Below are 13574 nucleotides of genomic sequence, written 5' to 3' on the forward strand. Positions count from 1 at the left end.
ACAGCTTTAGCTTTGAGGCTTGGCTCCAGCTCTTAGGCCTCCATGGCTGAAAGTAGGTTTCTCGCCTTTGCTTACAATGTTGCGAATCTGCTGGCTGAAGTCCTGCGGTATTTGTTAAAATGTTTCAAACTGCAGTCTACAATGTTTGAAACTGCAGGCAGGGAACGTTGGTTTCCTCTGTCACTGAAGCAAGCAAGCCTCATGTTAGTTTCAAGCTGCCTGTCTGCCGGCCGCCATCTTGGCTGACAGTTAATTTGCATATCTCGCTGATTAGCCAATGGGAAGGGTAGCGGTCGTATGCCAATTACCATGTTTCTCTTTTATTAGTGTAGATGTTGATTGTTTTGTGACTTCACAACACAAACAATGGCATTCAATTGTGAAAAGCTGCCTCAAAGCATTACTTATTTACCTAGTTTTTTCGTTGGTGGTCTTGACTTTTTTTCCTGGACTCTTTAGTACTCAGTCTTTACTATGCTCAATATCTCTGTTGGGTTTATTCAGAGTTCTAGTTCAAAAGAGGTACTCCTTGTTCTGTATCCTTGTTTTCTTTCAAGCACACACCAGTATTCTCTGTGTGGAGATTTCTAAAAGACTTTTTTTTCCAGCTCTTGGGTTGTTTACAAAATAAAATGTAAAGCAAAACAGAGACAATGCCAACAAAATGTTAAAAGCATGTTAAGCTTTAGGGATTAGTCTTTTGGCAAATCCAGGAGAATAAAACAAGGGTGTTGTGGAACTGGAGAAAGCTAGAAGTATAATTTGAGATGAACAAATATGAATATTTGATAAATATTCTCTAAAATTTTTCCTCTAGGTTTTAAAATGAATATTTGCAATTAATCCAAGTCTTTGTTGCAGATACTTTCCTCCCATATTTATCAGCCAGTATATTATTCATAAGTTCTCCAATCTTTAGACTCTATTCATTTTATATAAGTGGTTCCAAGTTTGGGGCTCAAAATTATGGAAACATGGAAGAATTATCTCAGGAATCTATGAATTATGTGTCTTTGTATCTTGTCAATCAACAACTTCTAAAAACAACTATTTATATTCAGGGATGATGTTCTATAGAACTGTTTTTATGTCAGAAATTGTTTATATATTTTTTGGCAATAGATTGAGAATCACTCTTTTTTGCTGTATTATTCAAAACGCATTAAGTATTTTTATATGCTATTTTTTTGAAGTTGACTTTGCTTTAAAATAGTTTTTCTCTTTTTCTACTAGACACAATACAATGAACAAATTAACCAGGTGAAGCAAGGATTTGCCTTGAGTACCTTGCCTCCAATCCAGCTTCCTCCACCACCACCCAGTCCTGAGATACTGGTAAGAAATACTACGTTTTGAAAAATTCCCATCTTCATCGTGATAAAATGGTAAGGGCTATAAAACACTGACTATGCAGTTTGTTTATTGTGTATTCAAAATGGATAGGCACATAATGTGCATATCATTTGTAATTATGTCCATTTCTGCTATATCATCTTAAGATGATAAAACTAGTTGCCTGGCTCACCTGAGGTCACGTACCTATATCGTATCACTGGATTTTGGTGGTACATTTGATATCTAAAGAGGTAGTATATTTTCATTCATCTTGTCACTCCTCTACATCATGGGAGAAAACTGATGAATGCTCAGAATTTCCATTGCTTTCAAGTTACCCCTAGATGACTGAAACACTTCAGCCTAATACCCTAGCAGGCTGACTTCACCCCTCCACTTCTACTTTGGACTTTCTTTTCCTTAAATTTTATCTTCTATTCTACCTTTAATAGGAAGGACACCTTCCATTTTATGCCCCTTCCCTGCTTGTTGTAGGATCAGTGAGTCTTAATCAGATATACTAGTATCTATACTATACTATGTATGTTATCCTTTGGGGAAACATAGTGCCATAACCCAAGAAACACGTACAGCTTTCCAAAATACCTTTTAGAACAGAATCATTAGGTGATAATTTTTATTATCATAACAGATCTGGGGATAGGAAAAGAAAAAAGGTATGAGAATTTAGGGGCATATCACTTTTGATGTCAGCACTTCTGCTTGTAGGAAAGCTTTGAAATGTTATTTCAATAAATAGTTGAATAAATTAAAGAATTTAAAAATTACATAAATTATTTGGATTTTCACTGTGTTTCAAAAATAAATCCAAAGCTAAAAGTATTATATGACACACACTGGATTTTGTTTATAACGATAGTATTGCCTTTTATATTTTGGTCAATCTGCAATTTATAGGAGAATTATATTATGGACATTATTATCTTTGGCTTAGAGCACCATCATACCCAACTACCCTGATAAGGAATGTGTTACATAAATGAAAGAGAAACCCCAAAGATTCACTGTAATTCTATAGGAAGTAACACATATTGGGCACTGTTCCAATTTAGCCCATTATTTTTTTATGTGTTTCATTATATTTTTATGTTTGTATCTCAGCTATCTAATCCTCAAAGTAGTGTTATGTAATAGTTGTCCTCAAAGAGAGCAGGACTGTTAACTTACTACCCACCATTCGTTCATTATTTAAAAACTTTATATTATGAAAATATAAAATATGTATGAAAATAGAATAATATAATGAGCCTCTGTGAACCCAAGAACCATTTTCAACATTATCAACATTTTGTTAGTCTTGTTTCATGTCATCTCTTTCTTCCTCCCCACTGGAATATTTTAAAGTAAACCTCTAAATATCATGTAACATCATCCGTATATAATTTAGTATGTATTCCTAAAAGATTGAGGACTCATATTATTGGGTATTATCATAACACCATTTTCTGTTTAAGAATTGTAAATTATTTTTAACTAGAGGCCCAATTCACGAAATTTGAGCAAGAGTAGGCCATCCTTCCCCAGCTGTAGGCACCGGCTTCCCTCTGGCACCCTGGACCCAGGCTTCCTTCCAGCCGCCAGCACCGGGGATCTGGGCTTCCCTCCAGCCACCAGTAAGCACCTGGGCTTGCCTCTGGCCGCCGGCAGGCACCCAGGACCCGGGCTTCCCTCACAGCCCTGGCTTTATCTGGAAGGTCGTCTGGAAGGATGTCCAGTCTAATTAGCATATTATACTTTTATTATTATAGATAATATCCAGTTAAATTTTGTATTACCCTAGTTGTCTCAAAATTTATTTTTCTTATCTCGCTTGACAATATTTCCAGTTTAGTTATAATTACCCTTACTTTTACAACCCTTATTTTTAAAAGGCAATCCAATAAGTTCCTCATTAACCTTTTACCTATTGGTTTTAGGATAATTACTTAAGAGCTATACTGATACTCAATTTTTTAATTCAACAAATAGTTGAACTCCTACTTTATGCCTGTATTAGACTTGGAACATATAGATGCTCAGTATATCTGTCCTTTTCTGTGGTCCAGCCAATAATTTATTCATCTTATTGGTAGATGCTAAGAAGAGCTTGCTTTCCACAACTCTGTAGGAAGTGCAGTAACACTCATAAGCATGTCTTCAAGTCATTATCCTCCAGGCACACCCCAGTTTAACTTGCTACTGTTCTTGGATAGAGCTAAACATAAAGTCAGAATTCCATCAGGTGTTACAAGGTCTCTCCAATACAGAATAGAAAAAGTAATATTATCTATAGACAACTTTGATTCTTTCATGGAATTTGAGTGTCAGTATTGCTCATTAACAAGGGCAGTACTCATGGAGGAGCTCCTTTGAATAGTTCTATAATATTCCATTTGGGAGAGGACCTCAAAGATCACCTAATCCAACTCTCTTATTTTATAGACTAGAGGCCCCATGCACGAAATTAGTGCATGGCAGGAGGGTGTGTCCCTCAGCCCAGCCTGCACCCTCTCCAATCTGGGACCCCTCGAGGGATGTCCGACTGCCCGCTTAGGCCTGATCCTACTGGGCCTAAATGGGCAGTCGAATGTCCCTCTCACAATCCAGGACCTGCTGGCTCTCAACCACTCGCCTGCCTGCCTGCCTAATTGCCCCTAACTGCTTCTGCCTGCCAGCCTGATCGCCCCCTAATCACTCCCCTGCCAGCCTGATCAATGCCTAACTGCTCCCTTGCTGGCCCGATTGCCCCCAACTGCCCTCCCCTGCTGGCCTGGTTGCCTCCAACTGCCCTCCCCTGCCAGCCTGATTGCCCCTAACTGCCCTCCCCTGCTGGCCTGGGTACCCCCTCCTCCCGCCCTCCCCTGCAGACCTGGTCACCCCCAACTGCCCTCCCCTAAAGGCCTGGTTGCCCCCAACTGCCCTCCCTGCTGGCCATCTTTGACCACATAGGGGCGGCCATCTTGTGTGTTGGAGTGATGGTCAATTTGCATGTTACCTCTTTATTAGATAGGAATTAGTAACTTGGCATTCAAAATTATGCAGCTAGATGGAGAGAAGTGGGAATAGAACTCTGTTTTCTTCTCTCTCTCAATGTTCTTTAGTATATTTCACTACCCTCTGCTATAGCCTATTCATATGTTTAAATAATTTTATGATACCATTATTTCTATTATGCTTTGTAACTAGATTTTAAATCAATCTTTTCCCCAAACATTGCTCTCTGACTGTAGATCATTGCTCATATGAATAGATGTTTTTATTTTTTACTGTTTCTATTTTAGATGCAGCAGTTCTTGGGAAGACCCCTTGTGAAAGAATCTTTCTTTAGACCCGTATTCACTGTTCCTCAAATGCCTGCCATTTGTCATGGAGCCATCTCTGCACCTGGCCAACCTAGACGCCCCCTGGTACAAAGCTCTTCTTGGTGGAATAGATATTAACTAGTTCTTTATCATGACAGTGGACTTCCAGAATGAATCTCCATCTTCTCTTTTTTCATTTATGTGATAAATGGTGATGATGATGCTGGTGGTGGTGGTGATAACTGAATGATAATTGAATAAATATGATCACTGATAAGAACATTGCATATTTATTTCATTAAGTGATATTAGCTTTGCTTATGGATACAAAGATAAGTATATTTTCATAGTAAAGAATCTTTACAGTTACTCTTTGCTTCAATAGCAGGCACCAATGTCATGTAGATTGATATTTTAATAGATAATTTATATTTAGCATGATTGATGTGTAGGCTGAAAAGCAAAAAAGCCAAGTCACAACAAACTAAATTATGCTATAAAGCTAAAGAAAAAATTTAAACACACACATGTATATATTCAGTAGGACACTGTTTATCTCCAAACAGACAATATAAATAGCACCACCTCAGAACGTATTATTCTGTAAAGTTATAAATCTTTTCTAGCTATAAATGGCTAGATAACCCTTATCCTAATGTAAAGACACAATAGAGAAATTTAAAGTGAATAGAGTTATTAGTTATAATATTGGTTAAGGTAAACATTTTTATTAAAAGAAAAATGTTTTCCTAGAAGATGATGATAATACTAGAGGCCCAGTGCACAAAATTCATGTACTCAGGGGGGGTTCCCCAGCCTTGCCTGTGCCCTCTCACAGTGTGAGAGCCCTGCGATAGATCTCCCCAAAGAGATAGACACCACCCACCCATCTGGGGCTCCTTGATGGATTGCCCCAAAGAGGTAGGCCAGAGCCGGGGGTTCCGCCCCTGGCGTTGCCACATGAGCTGCAGAACCCCTGGCATCACCACGGGACCCACCTCAGCGCTGCGCACGCAATGTCATGTCCCCACTCACCCGCACAATACCCGCTGCACATGCAGCCTCCTGTGATGGATTGTTATGGCATGACGGCATGCGGGCATCACGGCATGAGGGCGTGGCAATGACATAGACTTTTTTTAGTATAGAAAAGCATAAAATGCTAATTAGACCGGACATCCTTCTGGACGTCCTTCCAGATGACCTTCCGGACAAAGCCGGGACTGTGAGGGAAGCCCAGGTCCCGGGTGCCGGAGGGAAGTTGGTGCTGGCAGCTGGGGGAAGGAAGGCCTAGTCTTGCATGAATTTCGTGCATCGGGCCTCTAGTGTTAAATATAATTAATGAAAAATTTTCTAATTTAGACTTTCCCATAAGTATATTCTAGTCAGCTTTTTTGTACCTACGTGTGGCTAACAGTCTCCCTTTGAAATATATAGTCCAAGGGACTCTGCTTATTTTTGTTTAGGCCGCCTCTCTCTAAACAAATATGTTAATTAAGTACCACATCTTTTTATCACCATGATTTCACAGTGTTACCCATGTGGTTTGTTCCTGTATATTCTATAAGGAACTATGATAAAATTTTATTGAAAAAACATTAAATTACCTCAACCTTCTAATAAAATTACGTTCTTATTGTCGGGAAAAAGCTTGATACTGAGGCAAACTCCAATTTCTGGGCAGTATCCTGCTCCTTCTCTCACTAGGCTTTGTATGAGTTATACTAATGGCTCTTAATAGTTGTTAATTTTTGTGAGTAATAACCTTATATTTGAAAATAACCTGTAGGACTTTAGGTAAAAGAAGCCATGTTTATAATTATCATAGCAATCAGAGTAGTACTTCAAAAATATTCACTTGATATTAATTAGAATCTTAATGGTTCTAATAAGGAACTACCATAAAATACAGGAAAAATTTTGTTCTATGGCTTCATGGCTCAGGGATGTCACTACAATTTTCATACCACCTTTGTAACATTCATGAGACATTGGGTAGACATTTCTAGTAGTAGTCTCATCTTTACTTAGTTGTTTGAAAATTCAATTTTGTTATTTTTCTAATTATAAAAGTAGTAAGTGCTAATCATAAAACAGCAAATAATATAGAAATAGAAATACACAAATATATACAAAATCTATAATAATAAAAGCATAATATGCTAATTAGACCAGATAGCCAAATGACTCCAGACGACGAAGCCGAGGCAAGCTGCCGGCCATGGTTGCAAGGGCCAAGGCAAGCCATCGCGACTGTGAGAGCTGAGTCCCTTGCACGAATTCCGTGCATCGAGCCTCTGGTATATGATGAAGAAATACACAAAGCAGAAAGTAAAATCGCCCTGCAATTGAATCCTAGGAAATAATCACTATTTACAGATTGCTTTTTAACTTACAGACTTTTTTCTGTACCTACAGAAATAAACACCCTATATGTATTTCTGTACATGTTTGTAATTACTGAGACTGTTGTCCCATTTTTAAAATAAGGGTAATATAAACAATTAGAAATATTGTTAAGAAAAAACTAAAAAGGGTATAAGAATATCAGTATTCCTTTTCTTTATTATAACCATTTTCTGAAGTATAGAAATATGTTGGCATGGAATTACTTCCTAATAATTGAAGCTGATAGTTTATAACTCTGTGTTCCTTACAGATGTCTGGCCTAACCTGGACTGTGCCGGCGCCTGTGGGAGAGGCTGTGTCTCCTAGTGCAGGTCTGGGAAGTGATCCTCCCATGATGAATTGGGAGAGGATTATAGATAGATTGAAAACTGCCTTTCCACAACAGAGCAGGTACCTTAGTTCATATTTCCTAGTGAGTACAGATCATACTCTACAGTCTATAGTCATAATTACAGCAATGAAGTATTTCAGAGAAACATATCACATACACATACACACATTACAGATATTTCCTTACCAGGGCCTTGGTAAGGAAAATGAAATGTATCAGGAAGGAATTGTGTTTGGTATAAATGCTAAACCTCTTCACTGAAGTTATTAGTGATAAGTCATGAGAGAATGCATTTTTAAATTTAGCTTTGCTCATTTACTGAAAGTGCAACTAGTTGTAATCTTATCCAATTTTAATGCCACCGGCTTCAATAATTATCTTAATAACCTATTTCCAATGTGAATTTTAAGTTGATAGTATGTCATATAAACCCAAACTTGATCAAATTTTGCTTTCCTATTTTCTTAATTTCATTGAGGGTCCTTACAGTTTCTTTATTAGGCAACAGAGTTAAATGCAAGAAATCATAACTTTACTGTTCTTTTCACAATTCTGACGTTAGTAGAAAGATAATTAATTCCACCTCTCAAGAAATGAAGTTTCTTTTCTCTTTACTGTCATATCCAAGGAAATAATTCTAGTTTCACCAGTATTTTTACTTTTATTTAATGTACATACTTTTATGCTTCAGGGTAGATTATGTTTTTATAAATACTACCATGAATAGATAATAGAATTGTAATATAATTGTTATTATTGTACCAAAAATGTATGTGCAGACTTTGGGTCAGTAGACTATAAGAATTGAAAAAGAACTTATCAATTAAAATATTCCTAGGGTTTTAAAAAAATTAGTGTTTTAATCTTTGCTTTCCTATTCTGTTTAATATTTATTTACTATGTCTGAGTTTTACAAAAGTGAAACTGTTCAGAGTGATAAAGGAGAGAAAGACCAATGGTTACATAGTTAAAAAAAGGAATATTTAGTCCCAGCAAGAGAGATTTGAGAGATGTGATATAAAGAGTTCAGTACATAAATAAATAGATAACAAATTTCACACAGTGACCTTTCAAAAACAGTTAAAATATATTTTTAGTGTCTTAACACATTTAGTATCTTAATAAAACATTAGGGCTTTTCATTATGGTTTAAGATAAATGTAGATGGACTTGTGATCACTTTTAGATCAAAGATCATACACTAGGATTTTATATTTTGTTTGGGGAGCACATCCTCAGCGCAGTAAGGAAAATCACCATTGCTCTTTCCTTTATTCCAGAAAGGAGCTTACAGATTTCTTACGAAAAGTGAAAGATGCTCATGGGAACTCCTTACCTGGTCTGACATTTGATGACATTGTTTACAAGATTTCTCAATTTATTGACCCCAAGAGATCTCAGGTAAAAAAAAAAAAAAAAAAAAAAAAAGAAAAAAAAAAATATATATATAAATGCACCATATCTCTCTGCCCTTTACTATAGTAGTTAGCTGGCTTTTTAAATATACATAAATTTATATTGTTATTGAGGCATAATTGGAACTTTACTAACTGCATATATTTAAAGTGTACAGTGTGATAAATTTTGACATATTACAGTAAAATCATCTCCTTAATCAAGATAATGAGTATGCCTATCATCCACAATAATTTCCTCCTGCCCCTTTATAGTGCATCTCTGCTGCCCCTCCCAGTGTTTATTAGAAAAAGCACATTTCTATGTAATAAGTCTCTTTGAATATCATTAAGGTCATTTTTGGGGGAGGTACTTACTGTCATGTAGTTTAAGGTAACTTTAATATGTAGTTAAAAACATGAAGGTTGGGAGTCTTGAATTCAAAGTTGTTTTTACTTCTGCTCTACATCTTAAACTAAAGGCTTTTTATTTTTGTTGTTTTAAAAGAATAGGTGACTTAACAATATTATATTGGTTATAAGTGTACATTTAAATACCTTACAAAATGATCACCATGTTAAGTCTAGTAACCATCTGTCACCATACAAAAATTTGCAATTTTATTCATTATATTTTATATGCTGTATATTATATCACCATAACTTAAATCTAATCCCCTTCACCTATTTGCTCATTTCCCCCACTTTCTCCAGCAACCATCAGTTTGTTCTTTTGTATCTATGAATCTGTTTTGTTTTGTTTGTTGTTTATATTACATTTTAGATACCATATATAAGTGAAATATTTGTCTTTATGTGTCAGACTTATTTCACTTAGAAAAACATTCATGTTGTCTCAAATGGCAAGATTTCATTCTTTTTTATGACTAATATCCCATTATATGTGTGTGTATGTGTGTATGTATATACACCACATCTTTATCCATTTATCATTCAGTGGACATTTAGTTTGCTACTGTATCCTGGCTATTGTAAATAATTTTGCAGTGAACATAGGGGTGCATATATTTTTTCAAATTAGTGTTTTTGTTTTCTTCCAATAATATCCAGAAGTAGAATTTCTGGATCAGAGATCAGATGGTAATTCTATTTTTAATTCTTTAGAGAACCTCCATATTGTTTTCTGTAGTGGTTGCAGCAGTTAACATTTCCACCAACGTTCACAAGGGTTCCCTTTTCTCCGCATCCCTGCCAACAATTGTTATTGGTTGTCTTTTTTAGAAGCCATTTTGACAGGTGTGAAGTGATAGCTCATTGTGGTTTTGATTATATTTACCTGATGATTAGTGATATTGAGTATCTTTCCATGTCTATTGGCCTTTTGTATGTCTTTTTTGGAAAAATGTCTATTTAGGTCCCCTGCCTATTTTGTTGTTGTTGTTATTATTGCTGCTGTTATTGTTACTCAAGGATATTTTTTTCTATTAATTTTTTTTTAAGAGCGAGTGGAAGGGAGAGAGGGTAGGAGGAGGGATGATGGGTGGGAGAGAGAAAGATAGTGATAGAGAGAGAGAGAAGAACATCAATGTGAGACTCATCACTTGGTTGCCTCCTGGACACACCCCACCACGACTGGGGCCAGGGATCAAACGTACAATACAGGCACATACGCTTGATCAGGAATTGAACCTATGACCCTTTGGTCCATGGGCTGACACTTTATTTTTTTTTTAATATATTTTATTGATTTTTTACAGAGACGAAGGGAGAGAGATAGAGAGTCAGAAACATCGATGAGAGAGACACATCGATCAGCTGCCTCCTGCATGCCCCCTGCTGGGGATGTGCCAGCAACCCAGGTACATGCCCTTGACCGGAATCGAACCCGGGACCCTTCAGTCCGCAGGCCGATGCTCTATCCACTGAGGCAAACCGGCTTCGGCAATGGGCTGACACTTTAACATTTAGCCACACTGGCTAGGGCACCCTCTCCCTATTTTTAATTGAATTGTTATTTTGATAGTGTATTATATGGGTTCTTTATAAACTTTCATATTTTCACCCCTTGTGAAATACACTCTTTGCAAATATCCTCTGCCATTCAGTAGGTTGTCTTTTTGTTTTGTTGATGGTTTCATTCACTGTGCTACAAAAGTTTTTAGTTTGTTGTAATCTCATTTGTTTATTCTTTTGTTGCCCTTACCTGAAGAGACAGATCCATAAAAATATTCCTAAGAGCGTTGTCAAAGGTTTACTACCTGTTTTTTTTCTCTAGGAGTTTTATGGCTTCAGTTCTTACATGCTAGCCTTAAATCTATTTTTAGTTTATTTTTGTGTATGGTGTGAGAAAGTGGTCCTGTCATTTTTTTTGCATGTATCTGTCCATTTTTTTCAACACCATTCATTGAAAAGACTGTTTTTCCCATTGTATATTCTTGCCTTCTTTGTCATATAAGCATGAGTTTATTTCTGGGTGCTCTCTTCTATTCCATTGAACTGTGTTTCTCTTTTTGCCAGTACCATACTGTTTTGATTACTGTAGCTTTGGAATATAGTTTGAAATCAGGGTGTGTGATACTTTCAGTTTTGTTGTTCTTTCTCAAGATTGCTTTGACTATTTGGGGTCGTTTGCTGCTCTGTACAGATTTTTGGATTATTTGTTCTAGAATTCTGTGATTTGTTTTTGTGAAAAATCCCATTGGTACTTTGATAGGGATTACATTGACTCTGCAGATTGCTTTGGGAAGTATGGACATTGTAATAATATTAAATCTTCCAATTCATGAACATTATATATCTTTCCATTTATTTGTGTCATCTTCAATTTCTTTTATCAGTGTTTTACTCTTTTCAGAGTATATAGTTGTTTCACTCCTTGGTTAAATTTATTTCTAGGTATTTTATTATTTTTGGTGGAATTGTTTTTATAATTTCTTCTTTTGATAGTTTGTTTTTAGTGTATAGGAATGCAACAGATTTCTGTATATTAATTTTGTGTTCTGCAAAGTTACTGAACTTATTAGTTCTAATACAGTGGTTCTCAACCTTCCTAATGCCGTGACCCTTTAATACAGTTCCTCATGTTGTGGTGACCCCCAACTATAAAATTATTTTCGTTGCTACTTCATAACTGTAATTTTGGTACTGTTATGAATCGTAATGTAAATATCTGATATGCAGGATGTCTTTAGGCGACCCCTGTGAAAGGGTCGTTTGACCCCCCAAAGGGGTCACGACCCACAAATTGAGAACCACTGTTCTAATAGTTTGTGGTGAAACATTTTCTAAATATAATATATCATCTACAAACAGTGAATTTTAATTTTTCTTTCCAAATTGGATGCCTTCCATATATTTTTTTTTTTTCTGATTGCTGTGGTTAGGAATTCCAGTTCTGTGTTGAATAAAAGTGGGATGATGCGGCATACTTTTCTTGTTCCTTATTTTAGAGGAAAAACTTTCATATTTTCAATGTTGAGTATGATGTTAGCTATATGTTTATCATATATGGCCTTTATTATCTTGAGGCATATTCACTCTATACACACTTTAAGAGTGTTTATAATAAATGAATGGTTAATTTCATCAAAGGCTTTTTCTACATCTCTTGAGTTGATCATGTGATATTTAGTTATCATTTTGTTAATGTGGTGTATCACATTAATGGATTTGTGGATATGGAGCCATCCGTGCATCCCTGGAATATCCTCATGCTGTATGATCCTTTTAATTGTTGTATTGTTGAATGAGGTTTAATAATATTTTATTGTGGATTTTTGCACCTGTGTTCATCAAGGATATTGGCCTATGGATTTTTTTTGTTAGTGTCATTGTCTTGGTAATACTAGCCTTGAACAATGAGTTTGGAAGTGTTTCTTTCTCTTCCACTTTTTGGAATATTTTGAGAAGGATAGCTATTAACTTTTCTTTATGTATTTGTTAGAATTCACCTGTGAAGTTGTTTGATCCTGGACTTGTGTTTGTTGGGAGTTTTTTTCATTATTTATTCACTAGAGGCCCGGTGCACAAAGTTAGTGCACTGGGGGGGGGGGGAACCCCTCAGCCCAGCCTGAGCCTTCTCACAGTCCAAGACCCCTCAGGTGATGTCCAACTGCTGGCTTAGGCCTGCTTCTAGACTGTTGGCTTAGGCCCACGGGGAGCAGGCCTAAGACAGCAGGCGGACATCCCTCTTGCAGTCCAGGACCCCTCGCTCCTTATCGCCTGCCTGCTCGCTGCTCCTTACCTCTCGGCTTGCTGCTCCTTAGTGCTGCCACGGAGGCAGGAGAGGTTCCTGTCACTGCCTCTGCGCTCTCCAGCTGTGAGCCGGTTTTTGGCTGAGCAGTGCTCCCCCTGTGGGAGGATACTGACCACCAGGGGCAGCTCCTGCATTGAGCATCTGCCCCCTAGTGGTCAGTGCACATCATAGCAACCAGTCATTCTAGTTCTGCTGTAAGGGTCGCTTAGGCTTTTATTCTATAGATTAGTAGCCTGGTGCACGAAATTCGTGCACATTAAGAGGGAATTAATTGCCCTAACCGGTTTGGCTCAGTGGATAGAGCATCGGCCTGCAGACTCAAGGGTACCAGGTTCAATTTCAGTCAAGAGCATGTACCTTGGTTGCGGGCACATCCCCAGTGGGGGATGTGCAGGAGGCCGCTGATCGATGTTTCTCTCTCATCGATGTTTCTAACTCTCTATCCCTCTCCCTTCCTCTCTGTAAAAAAACAATAAAACATATATTTTTTTGAAAAAAGGGAATTAATTAGCAGAGATATTTTAATATTGCTGTTTGCCCTTTCTCTATAATAGAAGTGTGAGAGATGAAAGGAAATTAGTAAAATG

The 13574-nt window shown here is 37.0% G+C and overlaps 1 protein-coding gene across 3 annotated transcripts in view; it reads left to right on the plus strand.

The window, feature by feature from the left end:
* DZIP3 (DAZ interacting zinc finger protein 3) overlaps positions 1–13574 on the plus strand; it is a 139335-nt gene that overhangs the window by 106132 nt on the left and 19629 nt on the right. For all 3 annotated transcript variants that reach the window (XM_015561230.1, XM_015561228.1, XM_015561229.1), the window contains 4 exons: positions 1234–1335; positions 4617–4742; positions 7297–7436; positions 8658–8778. In XM_015561230.1, the coding sequence (XP_015416716.1) occupies positions 1234–1335; positions 4617–4742; positions 7297–7436; positions 8658–8778 (489 nt within the window). The remainder of the gene's footprint in view (positions 1–1233; positions 1336–4616; positions 4743–7296; positions 7437–8657; positions 8779–13574) is intronic.

This window comes from Myotis davidii, unplaced genomic scaffold (genome assembly GCF_000327345.1).
Source record: "Myotis davidii unplaced genomic scaffold, ASM32734v1 scaffold16, whole genome shotgun sequence".
In the NCBI taxonomy this organism is placed as follows: domain Eukaryota; kingdom Metazoa; phylum Chordata; class Mammalia; order Chiroptera; family Vespertilionidae; genus Myotis; species Myotis davidii.